General features: G+C 44.2%; 1 protein-coding gene across 8 annotated transcripts in view; it reads left to right on the top strand.

The window, feature by feature from the left end:
• Positions 1-23,354, top strand: part of RYR1 (ryanodine receptor 1) — a 946,449-nt gene that overhangs the window by 730,119 nt on the left and 192,976 nt on the right. For 5 of the 8 annotated variants that reach the window (XM_069644324.1, XM_069644319.1, XM_069644322.1 and 2 more), the window contains 3 exons: positions 4,506-4,582; positions 18,395-18,468; positions 19,828-19,845. In XM_069644324.1, the coding sequence (XP_069500425.1) occupies positions 4,506-4,582; positions 18,395-18,468; positions 19,828-19,845 (169 nt within the window). The remainder of the gene's footprint in view (positions 1-4,505; positions 4,583-18,394; positions 18,469-19,827; positions 19,846-23,354) is intronic. The other 3 variants (XM_069644325.1, XM_069644323.1, XM_069644321.1) reach the window with 1 other exon arrangement.

The following is a 23,354-nucleotide window of genomic DNA, read 5'->3' as shown; positions in this document are numbered from 1 at the left end:
ATAAATAACCTATCATTTCATATCATATCACCCAATAGTTCCTTCGTTAACAAAAGGTTTACCTTCAACCGTAACCAGAAGTCTCTACGTTTTTTGAGGGATATCTATCAGACATTTCTGCAATGAGTTGTAAGGTTTTACATCCATCACAAAGTGCTCAAACATTTTGTAAGATTCTACGTGAGATCTGTTGTTAATCCAATAGTTTTCGGATATTTTCTTTTTGACTTTAATAGGAGTGCATTCCAAATCCTCCAATGTCAAATCATTAAGCTCAAGGATACTCAAAGAATCATTGATCCATTGGTTTAGAGTCGCACAATCACCCCGGCAGACACATATATTCATATATTCGGCTGTTCAAAGAGTGCCCGCTGGGGGATATAAAATGCTTCATAGTACCTGGACTCTTCTCCAAGAAACCATTGCCTCCAAAAAAACAAGGCCCAAAATATGCCCCAAAGCAACGAAAGGAGTGCTCAAGGGAAGTGATAAAACAAATTTCAAGGCGATTGATTCTACTTTAGGCCAAAGCAAGCCCTCCCGTACCTCAGCTCCATAAATTAACCTCTGACCAGCATTTGATTATACATTTTGAGCACCGGAGCAAGTGAAAACCGGCCATATTTTATTTTTATCAAAGACCCTAAGTTGGGTTGCAGCAGAAATAACATTTAATTTAAGCACCTGATTTGCCAGGCCCACTGATTTCTTAGCTTTAAACACTATCCCCAACTATTTTAATTAACTCACCTCATCCAATTTTTGACCATTAATGTGCCAACAAAAATTAGTTCTTTCAGATATCGGCTTACAGCGATTCATAGTCAGGACCTTGAATTTGGGACGTTAATATACAAGCCAAGATCCTTCAAGTATGCCGCCACAGTGGTTAACGACATTTGTAGGGCTACTACAGTATAATCCAATAAAACAACATCATCTGCATATAGGAGTTAATGCAATTTAATGCAGCCCCATTTCAGGGGGCTTGCCACAATATTTCCTAAAGCAACTCATATTCCAAAAATATACAAATTAAATAAAAATTGGGCTAGCACACAGCCCTAACGAAGGGCACGTGCCACATAGATCCACTCAGTAAAATTACCCCTTAGGTTACATTTGTAAGCCAGTCAGGGCCTGGGGCATTACAGTTGTTTGCCCAGTTTATAGCAAGCAATATCCCCTCAATATCTATATCCAAAGCCTCCCATGAACACAGAGGCAAGGGAACTAACCCACCAAACAGTCAAACCTTCATTGTGGGATTCGGGGGGCAGGGGCATACAATTTTCTAAAGTTGTCTTCCTATTGGGCCCCAAATATTGGTTGCACTGCATAGTCGTTTGGACAGATGACCCTCTAATTAACCTCTAGAAATTCAACAAATCTCTTGATCTTAAAGCAGACAACATGCTTTCAGCGTCCTTTTGAAATAATAGATGCCTATGACTTTGAAGTTAGTTTCTATAGCTTTGTTTTACTTTCCTTATTGTTATAAGTGCAGCAGGTCCCAACTTTTCCAATTTTCTGATGTCCTTCTTAGTTCTCTTTTTTTTCAAACTAACAGCTATGTTGAATTTATGAGTTAAATCCGAACAATTAGAACTTTGGACTGTCACTTTCAGTGGTATCAACCCATGCAATATATTCTGGACATGCGGTCCAAAAACATCAGAAGATATATAAAAAATGCTCCCTCAAACAGATCGTGTTCAACTTTATCATTAAAGCGATGCACACATTTTGGCTGCCACAAAATGTTATGGTCTCTAGGTCTAACTTCAAAAGGGACTAAAGAATGTACCATAGGCCCGACCATGTTGAACCCCGCCAAAACCGCCTGACAGCTGCGAGTGGGCTACTCCAGCGAATGAAAGATGGTAAACAAGTAATTTGAGGTAAACACATAGTCCAGTCTTGAGCTATTGGTCCCACTAGACCAGGTGTATTTGGGTGGGGTATTCCCCTCAATGCTACGATTGAGAGGTTTCGGATTGTATGTTTAAAAGAAAGAATGAACCAATACCCCACTGTCTCTAGCATTCTGTGAAGGTTGCCTAGCAAATCATGGATTATACCAGGAAACATCAAGACATTCTGAGTTAAAATCACCCAGAATAACAACCCCAAGTCTTATAGAGGCACAGTAAAGTTTGATGGACTTAATAATTACAGACAGAAAAAGTCTTCCAGACATGTCAAGGCAGGGTTGTAATAAACGTTTAGCACAATCAAACAATTCCATGCAAAATCAACGCAATCCCACCAAGTAATTTTCATGTGCAAGATATCCCTGCTCCCCAAAGAAAGATTTCCAACCCTTGAGCCTTGGGACACACGCCGCACACTGAGTAAACCACCAAAAGGTCTTCCTCTTTGTCCTTTTTGTGCAGGCTCATATAGCACAGAAAACCCATCGACCATTGGGGTATCTAGCATAAGTGTTTCTTGTAGGCAAATCAAATAAGCCGCTTCCCAAATATCACCATTACTACAGAAGTGGTGTAGCCCACACGTATTCCATGAGAGCAATCTGATTGATACATGTATTGATTTAGGTCTCTCAGTTACCAGTTTATGCTCATAATTGTTCTTTTATAACATGCTTAATACCAGAGATTGGTTTCTAAGCACGGGATCGGGATTCGAACCTGTGTTGCTATGCGTTGTTTTGCTTCCAAGACAAACGCGTTGCCCCTGGCCTATCCCTCCTAGGATTGTCCAATATTTTTCTAGTGTTTTGGTTCCTCCACATTATTGGACTTGACTCACTATTTCTCAGGAGAACTGGATCTACTTCAGTCGTGATCGCCGCTTTTCTGGACTTGGCTCACCATATCTTCCTTCATGTTTGCCACTTGTTCATTCTTTTGGGAAATAAAGCACAAGATTCATTATACCCCCGCAGACACATTTAAGAAAGGATGGTGTGAACTGCTTGTGTTTTAGGAAGAGATCATTTGTGTTCCACATAGCAGACTCTATGTCCTATTTGACATTTAAATCATATGCTCCTTTTGAAGCGACAACATGCTTTCCCCAATTATACGACATCAGAGTGGGCTGATATCACTGCCTCTACCAGATGCAAGGACTTTTACTGTGTTGCCTTAACCATAAGGCAGCATACTGTGTTTTTTTAATTATGAGTGCAGTTTTCTCTTTTAACACTGACTAAAATGTTTTATTTTGAGTAGACTTTGCATGAAATTTAAACATGAAGAGAGGGGGAATTCCTCTCTCAATCAAAACAGACACCCATCTCTCCTAAAGAGATCTCTAATAAAGAAACCGCCCAACCCCCAGGTGTGACCTCTTTCTCTCCTAAAGTGAACGCTCCTGCATATCCAAAAGCGATCCATACCTGCCTTTGTTAAAGGAATACGGAGTGTCACCAAGAAAGACACCCAACTCTCCTAAAGAAACGTCTACTGCCCCACCCAAAATGCTCTCCCCATCTTTCATAAAGTGACACCTGCACCTCACATTAAAGAGGTAGAACCTCTCCCGATAAGCTTCCTGGTGCCTTTTAAAAAACCTCTTCTAAGGGACCATCAAGTCAACTAAGAAAGCCTTTTCTTCTCTTAAAGGATTCTATTGCCTTCTCTTAATAGACCTTCTGACCTGCACTGAAGGTGTAAGTTAGTGGGTAAATTTTCCCTCACCTAAAGGGATCCACACTTTTCTAAATTCAAGCAGGATGCCCAACCTTCCAGTTAGTGCTGCAAATTCAGTTGAGGGAAGGAAAATAGGCTTTCTCTCATCTTTTTCATAAGTCATACTGCGCATCTACAGCCCAACACTGAAACCCACCCAGGAGTCATTCAGAATGGATAAGGAACGGCAAACAGTTATGGCTTCAACTTCATGAAGCTTTTTTAAAACTTAAGTTATTTACACTGTCAATATAACACCCCATTAAAATGTTTTTAACTGTTGTCTAGCATTGCAGATGGTTTACCTAAAAAGCAAACTGATTGTGAGTTAAGGCCCCCCTTTATGGCAAGGCCACCGTAGGACACTCTTATCTTTGTACCATATTATGCATGTCAGGAATTTCCACTCTGTTGGAACTAGTCTATGGTCAAATATGGACAGCTAGTGATCATACTGTCAGATTGACTGGGGTCTCAGGAGACATTCTGCTTAGCCTGTTTCCTGCTTCAAGACTTCTGAATATAGGGTTCTGTGCCTACGATGTCAGGGTTGTTTCAGACCTTTATATTGTAACCCAGTTACAGCCATCTGTATCCATCCATTTTCAAACATTAGACAAACTGTGTGTTTTTATCATGCCTTCCAATTTGGTTTATGCCTCAAATCAGCTACTCTTAAAAATCTGTTGTGCTCCATTTAGAGCATGCTATATGGCTCCTTGATCATTCCAATATTTACTTGCTTACATTTAGATGGGACAACACAACTGTTTAAGGGTTTGCAGATCTTCTCCTCTTTGAAACACGTTCAGCGCTTTGACCCATGAAAACTATTTCTTGCAGAAAATGCTGGATTACTTGAAGGATAAACGAGAGGTGGGATTCTTCCAGAGTGTTCAGACCTTGATGCAGACATGTAGGTGAGTACTAGGAGATGGATGAGAGACAACACAGGAGAGGGATTATTAAAAGGGATTTGTAATGACTGCCTGGGGCAATAGGTGGAAAAGAACAGTTATTGACCTAGCAAGTACCTTTTTTTCTGTAGTTGTAATGGGTATTTCATGTTAAATGCATACAAACCCAGGAGACCCAGGGTATGACGAACACAAATAAAATTGAAGCAGATCTGATATTAATGCAACGCAGAATCCTTGTACAAGGCAAAGGGAGGGCAGACTAGAATATGACAGGGACGTCATCTGGGGTTTGCTAGGGGTCGCAGCTGCGACCCCTGAGGTCTCCCTTGCTACCCCTAAAAAAAATTAAAAATAAAGTTTGTTTTTAAGAAATGTAAGCACATGTGCTGTGCTGTGACTAGTGCCATGTGGCTCTTTGTTTCTGGAGTGGCTGGCTTTTATGTTCAGGTTCTTTAAAAAACAGGGGGTTCCACAAGTGTATGACTTTGAGCAGTGACCCTAAATAAGAAAGAATAGGAATAACATATTATTTGTCTTTCTGGAATTCTATACAATAATTGTAAGAATCATTAAAGGTTTATTTCAGGCATACTTCAGGAGTTGAGTCACTGATTTAGACTGTTCTGAAATATCTCAGCTCAGCCTTTCCTCCTTCTGAGGTCGCTAAATGAGTACCAACACAGGCTGGGTGTATATTTGTTCTATATAAAGCTCTTAAGCGTAAGTGCTTTATAATAACGCATCATTATCATTTGGCCTTGGACGTCTGCTTGCATTCGCATTAATCTGATAATATGGGCCTAATCACACTGATTTTAACGATACATATGGTGAACCATTCTTGTATGAAATGTATGTAACATTATAGTGATATCGTAACCATATTTTTTTTCGTAGTGTACTTAGGAACAGTACTATGTGATGACACTTCCTGTTTGTGATGGGGTGAAAGGTCGTGTTCCATCGCTTCCTGTGATATAATTTCAGGGTGGGGTCAAATGACGGAGTGCGTCTGAGTGTTTGGTAGCAGAACAGACTGCTTCACGCTGCTACATTGTATTCTCCTAACTTGTTGCAGCCACGTGTCCAAGAAGTCTCTCTACAATGTCTATTAAGACACATTATAATCCCCCTGCAGAAGCGGAGTGACACAAAGTGCGTCTGAGTGTTTGGTAGCAGAACGGACTGCTTCACACTGCTACATTGTATTCTCCTAACCTGTTGCAGCCACACGTCCAAGGAAGTATCTCTACAGTGTCCAGTAAGACACGTTATAATCCCCCTGCAGGAGCGGAGCGACACGGAGTGCGTCTGAGTGTATGGTTGTTGCGTTCATCCACCCTTATCCGCTGTTAGCTTGGCTGCCCGGAAGATTGCTGCTGATTCATTAAGGCGGATTGTTCAAGCATCCTTTTCAAGTTGCCGGGTATGGCAGAGCACTTTTCTGTGTACTGTGTTTAAGCAGGTGTGAGGGACTTGGTCTCTTTACCTCCACGTTCTATCTCTGCCATATAACTCTGTACTGTGTTCAACTACAGTGACTCCAATAGCCTTTGCTTGGAGAGTGACTGCGGGTCTGGGTGCCTTTGAGCTCTCCTGCAGGAATTGAGGCCTGTGCCCTGTTTTGGCTAAATAAGATCAAGAAGTGCCTAATATTACTGCCTGCTGTCGAGTGTTGAATGGCAACCATAGGGGTTGGGTTTCAAATCTCATACTTGTCATCAGTTTGCTTGCCCCCCATCCATGCCGGGTTTATGCAGTAGAAAATCTGCGAGCTGTATGCCAGAAACCCGAGATGATTGTTTGGGAGCAGGGTCTATCAAAATGGAGCAATTGAATCCCTCATTGGCAATGAATCCTACTGAGTGTTAACTAACACAGACTGTTCAGTTTACTTCACCCACACGGACCCAGAGGACTTGACGGATCGCGTGGGAGGGAATTTTATTTCGGATGTCTCCTTTCTGGCACCTGTTGTGTCTTCCGAATTTGCTAAAAGAGTACGCCTATAGTTGGGCGGTCCCAGTGTGCAAACAACTCAGGGATCTCCTTCTTTCCCGCATGGCTTGGAGGAGGTTAAACTCTTCAATCTCTCCTCCTACCGATCTGTACTTCCTGTGCCTGAGGTTGATAAGTTTCCACCATTTACCATGGATCTCCACTTTTATCAGAGGCCCATCATTTCTTTAATCAACCAGGGCCAGCTATGTCATACTGTTCTTCTCCTACTACAGTCACGAGGCCTCCACGCAACTGTAACAAGCGTTCGTCTATGGGTCACAATCTACAGGCTCAGAAGGAGCCCATAGTGTACGATTTTTCCTTCCTGGTTCTGTCCAGGATACTGGACACAATGGACCGGGGGCACAACATGAATATGTACGAACTAAGAGAAGTTTGATCGTCACTAAAAGACTTACTTGCAAAAGTGAACTTCATAGAGGGATTCATTGTGGCACTGAGTGCCCCAGGCCCAATCTGTAAAAATATATTGCTTGGGGGGACGTAGTCTCCAGTGAACTCAGTGTCTGTTGCAATTCAAACCTCTGGGGCTGATTCTTTGCTATATCCCACCAAAACAAACACGTCTTGAGGTCTAGAGGAGGTTGACAGGGTTTATGGATTGAGCTGCCCTCATCTCCCCCCTTCTCCTCTTGTTGTAGTAGCTTCTGAAAGGATTTCCTCTCAAGAAACATCAGATGAAGGGTGTGGGACAGCGTTCCCCTCTGGTGCTCCTACCATGTATACTTTAGATGTGCCTGTGGCTGTAGGGCGCAGAGCGAGGAAGAAAGCTAAGAATATGACTAAACTTAAGTGGGCACCCTCCAATAACAATAGAGGTTGCCTGAAATGTTTGCGATCCCTGGAGGCCCAGACAGAAACATTCTCTGATGAAGGTGAGGGTCAAGATGACCAGGCTCATGTGTTAACATCTAAGTTGGGGGTGGCCTGGGAGAAGGGTTAGACCCGGCAGTGAGGCCGACAAAGTCTGATGGACCCCTCCCATCGGTAATACAAGATGCCAGCAAAAAATCTCTCATAACAGCATATCTTCATCCTAAGAAGATAGAAGTTCCTGAGACAGAGCTGAACCTTTCTTATCTGACCACCTACTCTGTTAAATCTGAAGAGGGGGCTCTTCAGGCCAGTTTGGTGGAGAAGCCTGACTTTTCACTACAACAGAGGGTGACAGTAAAAATTGGTTCGGTAGTCCAGGGTTCTTCTGTTCCTTTTCACCGTGTTGCTAAGTTACTTGATGCTACCGTTTATTCTTTTGAGCCAGATGGGTACCCAGCCCATTTTTTGGGTCGTCCCCCAGAGATTCTTAACAATGGAAGAGCGAAGGAAGTCTTTGGTACAGGGATCTGGGCTGGGAAGCTTGTCGTTTGGCTCAGCTAGAATTCCTAGGGGTCCCCCCGGGGCTCTACTTTCCGATTACCAGAGAGAAATGAGGTCTGTGAGGATGGGTCAGCACCATTGTCTGGTTGGAGGGGCCAGCCAGCCTGCGGAGGTGCAGTTGAGCTATTTGTGCTTGAGACAGACCTTTAAGGGCAAAGAATTATACCCCCTTAACCGACAATATATCCTGGCTCTTTTTGGGCAAACAGTTAATCTCCAATCACTCTCCTCTAAAGACATTGCTGGAATTTATTATCGTGTTGATATTTTGAAAATAGTCTTTTATTCAAAATTCGTCTATAACTCAGTCATGGCGGGGTCCGAATGTTTGTCCAACATGGGGTACTTGCTGTCAAACGACTGACCTCAAGAAACCCCAGTTACATTCACTCAGGGTGGAGATCGTGGATAACCGTGAATATAGGTCTACGAAAGGGTTGTGTTCTTGCGCCGTTCCTTTTTAATCTATATATTTTGGGAACCAGGGCTGCACTGGAGGGGCCGGGAGTGAGTCCTTCGAGGTTGGGAACCATTAGTATCCAATATCTTCTTTATGCAGACTATCTCGTTCTTCTTGATTACACAGCAGTTGGATTACAGAAGTCCCTTTTACGGGCTCAGAGTTTCTTTAGGGATCTGGGCCTGAAGATTAGTGAAATCTAAGGTTTTGATCTTCAACCGTAGAAAGATTTCATCAGGGAGATCTGACTTTGGATGGCCTATCGATGGAAAGAGGTTACAGGTGTGACCATTCGTTCCAAACTGTCTATGTCACCTGCAACCGACGAATTGAGATTAGGAGCTATTGCAGCAGCAGCCCAATTGCGGGCACTTGATAGAAAATGTGGTCGCTTTTCTATGATACCAGCTCTTAAACTGTACAATCAGGTGATTGTCCCAAAATTAATCTATGGGGCAGAGGTTAGGGAGGCCAACCTGGATTGGGCCAAAGAGGAGGCCTTTGTGTGGAAACATTTTTTGTGTCTCCCAGGTGGTACTCCCTTTCCCCGGTAAAACATATTGTGGGTATTATTTCACTTAACTCAAAGGTTGATTGGAGAAGAATACTCTTACTGTTTAAGAAAGATAATTGTGTGCTTATTAGATCCTGGGGGAATGCAGTATTGACTGTGCTGGCAGGCAAGTCTATTTATGTGGAATATCTTGACCGTAACCGAGGTAAGGTCAAGAAGCTTTTATTTGAAGAAGACTGCATTAGAAACAGAGACAGCCTTTGCTCATACAAAGTGTTTGATCATTTTGTTATGGACATTAAACCATTTAATGTCCCGCAGAATTACCTAACTAAGCATGCTTCACAAATGGGCCTCATTACGACCCTGGCGGTAAATTACCGCCAGGGCCGTGACTTTACCGCCATGGTGCTAACTACGTTAACGCCATGGCGGTAAGGGGATTTACCGCCCCATTCCGACCTTGGCGGGGCGGTAAATCCCCAATCCCCATTTACCCTTCCCCATTCCCATTTTTGCCCCATAGGGCATAATGGGAGTGGGGAAGGCGTTAATTACGCCACCGTAAATTACGGTGGCGTAATTAACACCAAGTTCCCTTACCGCCATGGTTTTTTACTCCCGCTAAAAGCAGGTGTAAAAACCGCCATGGCGGAAAGGGAACTCGTAATTGGCGGTAAGGGGTCGGCGCAGCTAACGCTGGCGCTAACCCCTTACCGCCAGGGTCGTAATGAGGCCCATAGAAATGTTTGGCTACACTTTAAATTGAATCTTTTCCCCACTAAAGATTTCTTCGGTGGTCAGGCAGGGTTGCCCTTGTCTAATCGCTCGTGCCGTTGTTGTAAATCAAGTGGTGAATCTTTGAAGCACCTTATTGTTAATTGTCCCATTTTAAATATCCTTCGTGAAGAGACTTTTAAATTATATTTTATCACTTGCCCACTTATCTTGGGAAGATTTGTGGTGGAACCTATTAAATAACCCAAATGATAGGCTGCTAATTAGTGTAATGAATCTAATGAAAGTGCTTTTATCGCTGTATGAAATTTCCTTGTTTTAACCTTGCTTTGCCTATTAATTGTTGAATTACTGGCTAATGTATGAGTTTGTATTGTTTGATATATATGTGTGTAAAGTGTAGAAGCTAATTCACACAATAATTTTTTTTTAAAAATGAGATCACTTCCTGTAATGCCATCAGAGGGCAAGGGTCGTGTGATGTCACTTCCGCTACCCCTGGCATTTTGGTGAAATGACTTGCCTAGAGTATGGGTTGGAAGTAAGTTTCTATGATAGGGGAGACGGACAAGATAGTGAATACTGTCTATCTTTCGAATGCCTCTTAAACATTGTTACATAGTTTATCTCTGCCACCCCAAAAAGAACAAGGGGTTCATACAAGAAACAGTGTTGTTAATCTATGAACTTTTTGAATCACCTGGTTAGGTATGTTAGTCTTGATTTTATGCTTTAATTATATTTTGAGGTTGTGGGGACTTCCTCGCCGAAATTGTATTTTTGGGAAACATTTAAAAGCAGTCTTCATTAGCCAGAATGGTGTATGTGTATATAGTCGAATGTTCCATCCCCTTTCCCGCATAGTTATGATACATTTCGTCCCTCGACCTGGATCAGAGGGTTTTTTGTATGACAAAATAATGTATTGTCCTTTTATTTTTGCGTAAAACCAGACTCATGTGGTGCCACGGCCTGCCTCCGCAAGCCACACACCAGCTTCATTGATTTTCTCTGCATGGTTTAGACTGAACGCATTCAGCACCATTCACGCATTTTTTCTTTCTGTCTTTCATTTTCTCTGTCTTAATTATTTTCTCCAGGCTTATAGTTTTACATTGTTGTGTTCTACTCGTCTTTGCTGGGGTAGACAGAGTTCACAACATTCTGTACATATGGTCACTGTTAGATTTCCAAAATCAGCCTTTGTGAGAGGAGTTTGGGAGGCCACATTATTATGGTGAACAGGGATGTATGGTAAACAGGGATGACACTGAGAAATCAACAAAACCCGATCAAGGTGAGACAAGTGGCGCGGCTTCTCTGGAAGGGTGTGAGAGTGGTCATCCAGAGCAACACCAGTAATTCAAGTTCGACTAAGTACATAAAAATTCAATTATTTATTAGGACTTTAGTTTACACACTAAATAAAATAAAAGTCATAGGGAAATATTGTCGGACAAAACCTAATAAAACATATATATATACATCCACCCTTTGGAGAAATAGAATTGCATATGAATCAATTACCTGGCATCACAGATGAGTAGTCAGAAGCATAGAAATAGACGTAACTCTCAGAATCAACATATAACAGCTTCCCTACTTATTATGAAGTTCAAATCTAAGATGGTTTGGGGCCTTGTGCCCAGAAGTTACGAGTTCTAAAGCATTTACTTCTTCAGTTAGGTTTATACAGAGATGTGCATTGCCAGTGGTTATGATTAATAAAAAAGCTTCAAGTGGTAGATAAAAGTTCAAGTAAAGTTCAGGTAAGTACTCAACACATTCCAATACACTAGGATAGGCCTTGGGAAAGATCCTTAACCCAGGTTCCACCACCAAAGGTCAAGAATGATCTAGGACCAGGACTTTATGCCCAATGTAAACCTGGAGAGGACGGGGGGGACAGAAACAGGTATTTCAATTAATTGCTTTTCTCCCGCAGATTCCTCATCTAATAGATATCCTCATCCAGCTCTGCTGCTCGGAAACTTTTTGACAGAGGGCGTAGTACACCTCGACTCGTCCGCAAATCATCGATCTGTCTTGTTTGGTGTTCGATCGTCAGCTCTGTATGTGACGTCAGCCGTCGTATATACACCACATCACTATGCCCCATACCTCAGTTCCTTTCTTCTGCACGCTGCTTCGGGAACACAGCATTGGGTCTTCGACTCTGAGTTTTTGACTGAAATCATCACATTTTCTCTCATAAAACCTCTACAGCGATGTCCACTCACCAGATTTTGGGCTTTAGAAGGTGCAACAACTGCCATTTAAAAAATTTCGGTGACCGACCCACAGTATGTTTGTCTGTGGTCTCTGGGTGCGGATCATGACACAGAGGGATGTGCGCCGTGCTCCAAAATGCAGTCGAAATCCATTCGTGAGCTGGCCACTAAACTTGCTTTGCGCCAACCATCCCCGAAATCTCGGGCGCGGTCGCTCATCCGGTCTTCCGAGGCTGAGACGAAAGGGCCCAAACCCCGAAAAGGAGAAGGAAAAGCATTGGCGGGAAAGCCAAAAATTGGTCGCACTCAAGGAGCCAGTCTTCCTCGTCTTCGTCACGTAAGAAGAAGAGACGCTACTGCCATCGACACAAGTGCAGCACGTTGTCAGAGACAGGTAAGCCCTTGGCTGGACCGACCATCGGAGAAGAGTTGGAAAGTTTCAAAAAAGAAATGTTTAAGACTCAGGCTGCTGCAGGTGTGGGTCCCCCCGACCCCTGAACAGCAGGCCTCGCAGTGAAAGCGGCGCTCGGCATGCCCGGTCCCATGCTTGCCAAACCATCAACGCCATCAGCATCAGAGTGTAGCTTCGGGTTCGACACTGAAAACAAGGCGCATTAACAATTGGCGGCTGGTCCTTCTCTAAAGCGTTGAGAGGCTGACGTCCATGTATTATCCAAGCCTCGACCTTTGCCGACGGCTGTTCCATCAGCGTCGAAAGAAAAACCCTTGGTGCTGACTATAAGCAATGGATCTTTCGTTCCGCTCTCCAGGTTGGGATTCCTCGAATCCATGGCATCCATTTTCAATGCCGACCAGGGCGATGACCAAGGGGACATTGATCCCAGGTATACAGGTTTGGGAGGTGTTAATTTTGTCGACGACCAAGCTGACCTGTTGGCAGTAGCGCAAGGGTTACACAACGCCAGCTGCCTGACACGTCTCCAGATGTCGTATTTCAGCAGGGTCAGCCTTACACGCTCACCCATGCTAAATTTAAGACCTTGGTGGGAAGCGTAGTAGACACCCTAGGTTTGAAGTCCTCTTGAACGCCTGTTCAGGACTACGAATTGGCACACATCTTGGATCAAGGTCCTGTAACTGAGCATAACATGCCACTTAATACGGCACTTGCAGCCCACCTAGCCTCCGTGTGGCAACATCCCTGCTTCATTCCCCCAGTCAACTCTAATTTTACGGGGAAGTACAGACTGGCAAGAGGAGATCCATCGTTCCTGGCTTCTAACCCATCTCCAGAAGGGCTTGTTGTGCAGGCTGCCACAATCACCATCAGACCTGTGGCATCCACTTCAAATCTGCCTCTGGACAGAGAGAGTAAAAGGTTGGACACAATGGCCAACAAGGTCTTTACTACTGGCAGCATGATGTTAAAAGCTACCAATGTGGTCTTTGGATTTGCAGATGGGCCTGGATGTGCTCGACTGCATTGGCCGTTCGATAGGGTCAGCGGTAGTATTGCGAAGGCAAGTCTATCTGAAAACCTCTGGCTTCTTCCTGAATGTCCAGAATAGGTTACTTTTTGGCCAGAAGTCTGATGACTCTGGAAAAGTTCAAAGAGTCTAAAATAGCCACAAAATTGCTGGGCCTAGCTGTGCAGCCGGCCAAACATGCCTTCAGCTTTGCCTCTAGGGGCAGAGGCTATGGCGCTATGGGCCTTGCGGCAGGACAGCACAGCTCCCACAGGCCAGGCAGGCGCACAGGCGTTTCTCGTGTCCCGGAAGGGGCAGAGTTGTGTCTAGAGGCCAGCAAACACGGTAGGGGTGGCATCACCCTCTAAGCTGCTTTGATTTCCCCTCCCACTACTTGCCGGTTGTTGGACGGCTGGCAGAACATTGGCCCCAGTGGCAGGAGATAACCTCTGATGCCTCATCCCCGCAGCTTGTTCTGTGGGGTTATTGTCTGCCCTAAAACCACCGGACAGACCCCTACCCCCTCCAATCCAACAGGGATTGGAGCTCCAGGAAGAGATACGAGCCCTGTTGTCGAAGGGTACCGTGGAAGAGGTACCTCCCGATCAGAGAGGTCCGGTTTGGCATTCCCAGTATTTCCAGGTGCCCAAGAAAGGAGTAGGTCTCTGTCCCATTCTGGACCTCAGGGCCTGGTGATGCTAAGAGAAATTCTCCACGCTCTCGAACTTCAGTATTGGCTGGTGTCAATAGATCTGCAGGATGCTTATTTCCATGTGCCGATACATCAAAAGCACAGGAAGTTCCTGAGGTTCCTCAAAGGGGACAAGCACTTTCAGTTCAAAGTGCTTCCCTTTGGGTTGCCCTCCACTCCAAGGGTCTTCACCAAGCTCATTGCAGTAGTCGCGGCTCACCTCAGGAAATCCAGGGTCCTTGTATTTCTGTACCTGGACGACTGGCTGATCCAAGGCAAGTCAGCAGGGCAGGTCTTGTCTCTCCTGGCTACTGCACAGGCTGGGCTTCTCCCTGAACGTGAAGAAGTCCCATATGATGCCAGTCCAAATTCTCCAGTTCATCGGAGCAGTCCTAGACACCCGGGTGGGAAAGGCCTTCCCTCCCAAAGAGAGAGTCGACAGCATTGCACATATGGTACACTTGTTCCTGAATCAAACCACCTTACCAGCAGCCTCCTTCCTCTGCCTCTTACGTCTCGTGGCCTGTATTTTTCTGGTGCCAGAGGCCAGGATGCGCATGAGATCCCTGCAATGGCTCCTAAGAGGTCAGTGGTCACAGTAGCTTGGAGCGCTCACGGGTCCTCTCAAGGTGTCCAGCCAAGTGGTCCACAACCTCAGCTGGTGGACCGACAGCAGAATTCTTATGTTGGGGGAACCCTTCTGGTCCCTTTGTCCTCAGGTCCGAGTGGTCACGGATGCATCTCTCAAGGGTTGGGGCGCTCACTGCAAGAATTTGCAGGTGAGTGGCCTTTGGTCAGCAATGGAAGCCAGGTGGCACATCAAAAGGCTAGAGTTGCGAGCCGTCATGCTCGCCCTGAGGGCTTTCACCCTGTCTCTCAAGGGGAAGGATGTCCTGATCCTGACGGACAACACGGTGGCCATGCAGTACCTGAACAAGCATAGGTGGCGTGCACCTCCTCCCCCTATGCAGAGAGGCGATTCAGCTGTGGTTCTGATTGCTGGAGTACCAGATCTCGGTCTTGACAGTCCTTCTGGCAGGGACAGAGAACGGCTTGGAGGATTCTCTGAGCAGGCAGAGCATTATTTCACACGAGTGGGAAGTGTGCCAGGAAGTCCTGGAGGAGGTCTTCTCTTGTTGGGGTACCCCAGCAGTGGATCTGTTTGCCACAGAGTCCAAGAGGAAGTGCAGGCAGTTTTGCTCGAGGGAATGCCAAGTGAACGGTGCACTGGGGGATGAGTTCCTGGTGGGATGGACTTTTCCTCTGCACTACGCCTTCCCCCTGATTCCCATCATTGCATGGGTACGCAGGAGGTTGAAGAGGTTTCAAGGGACCATGATTTTGATTGCCTCCGGATTGGGTGAGAGGAATGTGGCACTCCAATCTCTTTGATCTGTCCACATCACTGGTTGCCTTGGCGCCGGGATCTCCTGACCCAGTCGGAAGGCCGGGTACTCCACCCGACCCCGTAGTCCCTCAACCTACATGCGTGGCTCCTGAGAGGATGTGGTATGCTGACTGGGACCTCTCAGAGGGGGTACTTGAGGTGTTGCTGGCTGCACGCAGACTGTCTACAAGATCTTTGTATGCGTGCAGGTGGAGAAGATTTGAGGCGTGGTGCAGGGAACGCAAGACCGACTCCATCTCTTGCCCCACCACTACAGTGATGGAGTTCCTTCTGTCACTGGCCTCAGCAGGCTTTCGGGTTGCCACAGTCAAAGGATATTTGGTGGCTTTGTCTGTGTTCAAAAGGTCCCCAGATCAAGGTTCTTTCTTTACGATCCCGGTTATGGGCCAATTCCTGAAGGGCCTTGTGAATACATTTCTGCCAACTCCGTTTGTTGTCACAGATTGGGATCTTAATCTGGTTCTGACATTCTTGATGGCACCTCTGTTTGAGCCCATGCATTTCTGTTCCTTGAGACTGTTGTGTTTGAAAACAGCCTCTTTGGTTGTAATCATGGGCTAACCAGGGGGGTTACTGAGTTTCAGGCATTGTGTTGCAAGTGCCTGCATTTTTTGGGGAAAATGTTTCCCTTAAAGTCAGACCTGGCTTTCTCCTGAAAGTGGTTTCTGAATTCCACCTTTCTTAGTCTATAGATTTGCGGTCTTCTACCCTCCACCATACCTCTCTAAGGAGGAGGAGTGGTTCCACCATTTAGATCCCAAAAGAGCCTTGAGCTTTTACGTCGCTAGGACGTCTGAGTTCCGAAAATCTGACCAGCTGTTCATGAACATTCATTGTCCCGCAAGGGTCTGGCTGTAACTAAGCAGACTGTCTCGTTGGATTATACTTTGCATCACAGAATGTTACCAGTCTGCAGGCAGGGTGCTTCCTCCCTTCTCGAGAAGGGGTCTCGGCTTCTACAGCCTTGCAGAGAGGAGTTCCCATTAAGGACGTCTGTCGTGCAGCCACATGGTTGTCCTTCAACATGATTACCAGGTACTATTGTCTGGATGTTGCCCACGGGGCTGATGCACGTTTTGGTAGGGTAGTTCTGCAAAATCTGCTACTGTATCACTTTCTGCCTACCTCTGTGATCCTAACTGCTTGGGGAGTCTATCAGATGAGGAATCTGCAGGAGAAAATTATCTATTGAAGGAGAAATTACTCACCATAATGATCTTTCTATGGATTCTTCTCCCGCAGATTCCTCATTGCCCCTCCCATCCATACCTGCTCAGAAAGTTCTTACGGCTTGGTACACCTGTCTAAGCGAAGGGACGCCTGGTGATGTCTCTAAGGTGACAGCTTCTATCTTGCTAGTCGCTTGTCTTTCACAACAACAACAAAAATCGACCAATTTCTAATTCTCCGGGGTCACCCGTTGGGATGTTTCCCATTGTTATGTTTTCTACAGGCTGGTTAGCCCAGCCTCCCATCATTTTCCTCTGCAGCGTTCAAGTACAGGGAAAAAGGGAGTTACAGAGGTATGGGTCATAGTGACGTGGTATATATACAACGCCTGATGTGACGTCCGGAGCTGGCCTTCGAGCACCTAGCAAGATGGATCGACGGCCGAGTAGAGGTCCACTACGCCCCCTTTGTAACTTACCCCCGACACTGGCTCTTCCAAAGACCACTGTAGGTGTTCCGGAATCCGTTGGGAACACAATCCTCTGCTCTTGGTCCAGTCAAGGCAGGCCAAGTGGTCATGGGTACAGAGGTCACTTTTGGCATCAGGATTTAGTTTCGGTCCGCTGTAGCACACAGGAATTTATTTCATACAGCTTCCAGTAGAAGACCCAAATGAGGAATGAGAAAGATTTCTGCAGGTCAGATCATCTCAGGACACCTCACAGGGTTGAAGAAAATGTCTTTTCTAACAGCTGCATTTATATGTTCTTAGGCTTCCCTTATCATTGTTCACATCTAACCTTTCCCCTTACCTCTGTTCATGTGCGTCTTTTTCTTTGCTTATATCTTCCTTTCTCTTTGTTCAGATCTTCCTATCTTTTCACATATCTCCTCATCTTTTGTCACATCTGCCATTTACTTCATTCACATCTCACATATCCATTTCTTACCTATCTTTGCTTGCATCTCTTTTTGTCTTTTCACATATCTCTTGTGTGCTCACCAATGTGCTCAACATTCATCTTGTTTTGTTGCACATGCTGTCCCTTCTTCTTTGCTCACATTACCATTTAATGTAATGTCTGACTTTTCCTTTTCTCCCTTATTGCCCTTTTCTTTGCCTACTTCCTCCCCCTTATTTCTATACTCTCTCCTTGTGCATACGTTTCCCCTTTTCTTTGCCCACTTCCCCCCTTGTCTTTCCTCATGCTTTCCCTTGTCTGTACTGTCATCTTCTTTTATCTTTTCTTAAGCCTCTCTTTTTCTTTGTTCATGTCTCCTGATGTGTTTGCTCTTGTCTAAGTTTATTTCTCACATTGCCCCTTGTTGTTCTCACCTATCCATCTCCCCTATATTTGCTGTTGTCGCCCTTTAAAAACATCACTGTTTATTTTTGCTAAGTCTCATCTCTTCTTATTTGAATGCCTCTCTTTGACTGAGCACACGTACCTCTATATTGCCCAGGTTTCTCTTAGTATATGCTCTTGCCCCTCCTGACCTCTGCTTACATCTTTCATTGTTTTTGCTCATGCCATGTTTTGCGCTCTTCTTCCTTTGACATTGTTCTTGTCTCTCCTTATTGCTGCTCACGTCGCTCCTGGTCTTTGCTCTCGTCTCTGCTTCTTGAACATCACATTTTGCTCTTGCTCATGTTTCCTGATACATTTGCTCTTGCCTCTCTTTTTTTACATCTCATTCTTTTTTGCTCACATATTTCCTTTTCTTTTCTCACGTTTGCCATTGTGTTTGTTCTTGTTTTTTTTCTTCCTGGCAGTGTCCTGGACCTCAACGCCTTTGAACGGCAGAACAAGGCAGAAGGACTAGGGATGGTGACAGAGGATGGCACAAGTAAGTCCGGGATAGAGCCTAGATCCAGGCAAACATTAGGCAGTGGGGAGGGTAGATTTCACCTCTGATCATGAGGGTGAAACATTGATCACCTTTCTCCACCTAGGGGTAAAAAGGATGACCTGCACCCAAAGGTTCTTTACAAGGGAGAATGTTGAAAATCTCAGATCATATGGGGATGTCAGCTATCCACCATTACAATGTGCAGTAGGTGTCAGCTGCGTGAACCATCCCTCGTAATCTTTAGTAGTTTCATTTCATATGATATGATATGGCATTTATAATGCGCCGGGGCATAAGTGTTTCTAGGCGCGACAAGGGCCTTCGTATAGGGATTCATTTCATAAAGTTGTTGGTGCCAAGTTTTCCTGATGTGGTAATAGTAATGTTTTGACCAGTTCTTACCTTGGGTTCATGCTCTCCCTGCTGTAGAGATGTATTTCAGACCAGGCTCAGTCCGAGAAAGTCCTCTACCACGACATAGTGAATTCTGATTGCCTCAGATATGGTTATGGTTATACATGGCCTCGAGCTTCACTCTGTTTCACTACTGCCATTGAAGTGCATGGTCTTGGAACATTATGGGACTCTGTCTGAGTACTTTTGGGATATGGTCACTATCGTTTAGAGGTGTTAGAGGGATATACAACAACAAATATTTTCAACTTGTACCTGCATTCAAATAGGATCTGCTTGCTTTCGAACATGTGTTCCACCATCTTAAATAGTCCTAATAGACTGCTAAACACCATTACATTTATGTTCCTTACGTGAGAAAAACACAATGGCTCCATGCACATGTCCAAGAGAGGATAGCCTCATATATCCATTGCCAGAGTATTGCCTAAAGGTGTTGATGTTCAGCTACAATTTGTCATTTTAGCTTTTATGTGAAGGAGCCAGGCACATTTTCTCAGTGGCCAGATGCACACCCTTAACTTAGAAACATTCAAGCCTGTACCAAAGGTTAGGTTATGACTGTGTTCAGAGTCCTTCAGCCTTCACAGTGCTCAGTGGGAACACCCATTCTGACCTTTTCCTCTCGCCAATAAACCCCTGAAATCACAAGCCTTCATTTTTAATCCCCACTTAATCCATGTTGTATTACTCACAGCCCCACGGATTGCATTAATGGTATTTTTGCTGTCTGGTTGTCTCTGTAGTAAATATTAATCCATTCCCCTAGGATTCCTAAAAACAAACCTTTAATTTGCTGTTTCTTTAATAGGTGTTTCTTTTGTTTCTCTCCAATTAATGAGTGCCAATAACCCTCTCCTTTTTCCTTTGCTGTGTTGTGTGTGCTCACCTTCTCCCGATCTCCCTTTCCTTCTCTTCCCTCCTTCCCTCACTGGCTCCCAGTCATCAACCGCGAACAGGGTAAAGACTCCTTCCAATGAATGTGTGCAAACGCCTGACCTGTTCTGTGTTTCTAACCTGATGGAGGGGTGTGTCTTGTCTGGGCGGGGGCTGATTTCGTCCTTTTTTCTCCCCCTTCTGGTCACCTGTTGCAAGGATGACAGTAGATGGTGTTTTAGAGGGAGCATGTATTCATTTTATTCTAATTGTAATACTATATGGCATCAGACTCTTAATACACTGCCCTTCCAACTGCATAACTGTGCACAACCTGGGCTGGTGTTTTGGTGGAATTCTCTTATAGAAATGAAGCTTCTTAGGTGGTCGGAAATAGGGGAAGCATGCACACAGGTTTTTTGATGGAGGCAGTGGCTTTTGATGAAGCTTCAGACTGGCAATAAAATCTGATGCGTCAGCACACCTTGGTCAACTAACAAGAGTAAAAACACATTTTATATTATCAAAGGAATTTGAAAAGCATAGATGTGTTTGAAAGGCTGTGCTAAAGCACAGTGTGTATCCATGTTGAAAGGAGCACAAGTTGGAGGTATTTGATTGGACTCAATCCTTCCCTGTGACAGGAGTGCAGGTAGGTGAATATAACTCTAACTCACAGGATTGTGATCAGCCCAACCGTCTTCAAGTTAACATAGCTCCATGTGGCATGCTGATGGATGTCGGCCCCACTGACAACTAACTACAGTCAATCTGAGTGGGGCAAGGTGTATTGGCTCCACCCAGTTACTAACTGCATTCGTCTCATTGTGCATCTTACATAGCTGTGAGGGGGAGGAGAGGAGGACAGTCTATAAGGCTTAACAGAAAAGAGCTCAGTGTGAGCCACCCCAGCAATGGTTCAACGTTTTCTTTGCTGAGAAAGAACTCCATTGAAGTCCACCTCAAACATCTCATGATCTGGGTGTCCAGAACAGGCATGATGAGCTCATGTGGTGAATGTGAGGTTATTGAATTATGTGGCCTCCCTCCATTAAGGAATATACTTTAACCCTGTCAAAGAGCAGTAAGGGAAGGGGTGTGTGTGTAACTGGCATCCATAGTGGATCATCTGCTTACATTCCTCACCATTTCCTTGAAATTTACACAGCATAGTGCGAGGAATGACCTGCCTATTCAGTACATTTTCTCTTGATTTGAATGAGACGACACAAATGGCTTGTGACCATCCAGAGTACACGTTACACTACAAGAAATGCTGAATATACCAAAAAGTCTGTTATGAGGGCAGTTATTGAAGCAAGTATGGGTAATCCAATGTGGGTGTTTAAATGCACCAGCAGCCCCGTTAACAGTTTTTATATATACCTCTGGCCAGCATTCCATAGGACCCCCTCTAGATTCCACCAACTAACCGTTTCACAATGATATTTGCCTACGCTGACTTGTTCTGCTCACTAAAGTCAACTATAGAATGCCATACATTTTTTCCAGAAGTGTACAATTTATTATGGCATGCAAAGGCCTGCAGAAAATTAAGACAATTTGAGATTTTCTCTATAAAAAAAAAATTCAAAACCTTATAAAAATGTATAAGATCATAATCTGTTCTTAAATTCTGTTTGTCGAAGATTCCGAACATTTCATCCATGTTCATTTTGACTTTTTTTTAAATTCATTTTAAGAAGCGAACCATCTAATATGGCCAAATCTGTTCCTTTCAGACCATATACAACAAGGACTTCTAATTCAGTAATCTCACCTTTCATGGGGTTGGCAGAGAATACCACCATCCTTGGACAGTGTTGCAGATTATTGCTGTTGTGTTGTATTCTTCCCCGAGGGAGAGTACATTCCCAAAACTGGTTTATATAAAAAACAATCAATACTCACTCACTGACATTTTCAATGGAAGGCCAAGCCCTGGCCTCCCAAGTTCCATATGGAACCGATTTGCATAAGGAAATGGCCTTTAGAAATCACCATCATTTCTATTTGTATTCATTGTATCATGTAGATTGTCTATTAAGTAACTGCTCCATTATGTTTTCTATCCATGGGCGCATACATTTAATTTGCAAAAAAGTGGGTCCGGCAGATTTTGCCACGAAATTCACTTAACAGCGAATCAAAGCCCTATCAGCCAGTGATAAACCACTGGCGAATATGATATCGACTGGTATCCATAGAAAAAAAAGAATTTGAAAATAACTAAGTAGGAATGAGAGAGCTTTTTTGGTTGAATTTTTAATTTTTGTGGGATTTTTGAACATTTTGATAACAAAATAGGTGGGTGTGGTAAGGGCATATGTTAAGGTAGGGGGAAGTGGGGTAAGAGCGGGGGGCATCCTCCTGCATTATGTTTAAAAAAGTGGTCATTTTTACTTCGTTATTTTTTTCCAGTTATTTCACCGACATCCTTATCGACCCCCCATATGATTAAAGTCTGATCAAATACTCATTCTGGTAAATGATGTATAAACCTTTGCAATAAGATTCAACCAATTACAATCCATATCACAGTTAGTTAAACATGTTGTATTATAACTTCTGATTGCTTCATATTAATAAAACTACACAAACAGAAATAACAATTTAGGAACTAGGATATGGTAGTTTCTTGATGAAGTGGAATCACGTATCTCAAAAAGCAACACTCTTCATGCAGAGTAATCAACTGTTCTTGATAAGAATATGTGGTTTATATGAAACTAGCAAAATGTACCCGTACTCCTCACAGGTTCTGTAGACAGACATGATAACACCCTCATCAATTGTTGAAAATCAATGATCCTGTAGGTTGCTGTTCCAAGTTGCTTATCTTCGCGCTTTGCACTCTGAAGTAAACTGCAAAGGAAGGGCGCGTGTGGCTGTCTGACATACCCCGGAGCAGACGTGGGTGGGAGGTGAGAGTTGGTGTGCCGCAGCATACTGGGACCTTCTGTGCACTCTCCCCAGCTGGCCTGGTGCAGTGCATTTTGTTCCTTGTGTCAAGATGCTTAAAATAAGCTTTGTCCGTCCTTCGACGACCAAATTGATGTTTTACCGATTTAAGGCAACCGTCTCATGTGTGAAGAAGCTGGAATATGAGGAAAGGGGTTGGGTGTTCAACTGTCATGTAGCTAGTAATGTCCGTAGGGTCCTAACAGGTAACTATGCAAAATATAGTGCAGATTGGTTGAACTGTGTGGAATTGTATAAAGAGAGAGAGAGAGAGAGAGAGAGAGAGAGATAGAGATAGATAGATAGAGAGAGAGAGAGAGATAACGATTGAGGATCATACATAGTGAAAAACAGTCAAAGAAACATGCTCTCTTGTAACCATATTAGGGAAATCAACAAACAGAAGGTATCAGCATTTCAGTTTGTATTCATGGATTCATGGAACGTAGTTTTTTTTCCTGGATGGACTTTGCAATATTCTGCTATACAAAAAAACCTTAGGGTGGGCAAATATGCTACACAGATTATTTCTATCATTTAGCATATCAGGATCTTTGCCAGATAGTATAATAGTGCCTGTGTATAAAAAGCGACGTCAAGACGATCCAAAAACAATAGAATCCTGGATTTGA

The sequence above is a fragment of the Ambystoma mexicanum genome, chromosome 2p (assembly GCF_040938575.1).
Source record: "Ambystoma mexicanum isolate Mex_15411 chromosome 2p, UKY_AmexF1_1, whole genome shotgun sequence".
Classification (NCBI taxonomy): domain Eukaryota; kingdom Metazoa; phylum Chordata; class Amphibia; order Caudata; family Ambystomatidae; genus Ambystoma; species Ambystoma mexicanum.
The sequence above is the reverse complement of the archived record's forward strand: the minus strand, read 5'-3'. Positions and strand labels throughout refer to the sequence as shown.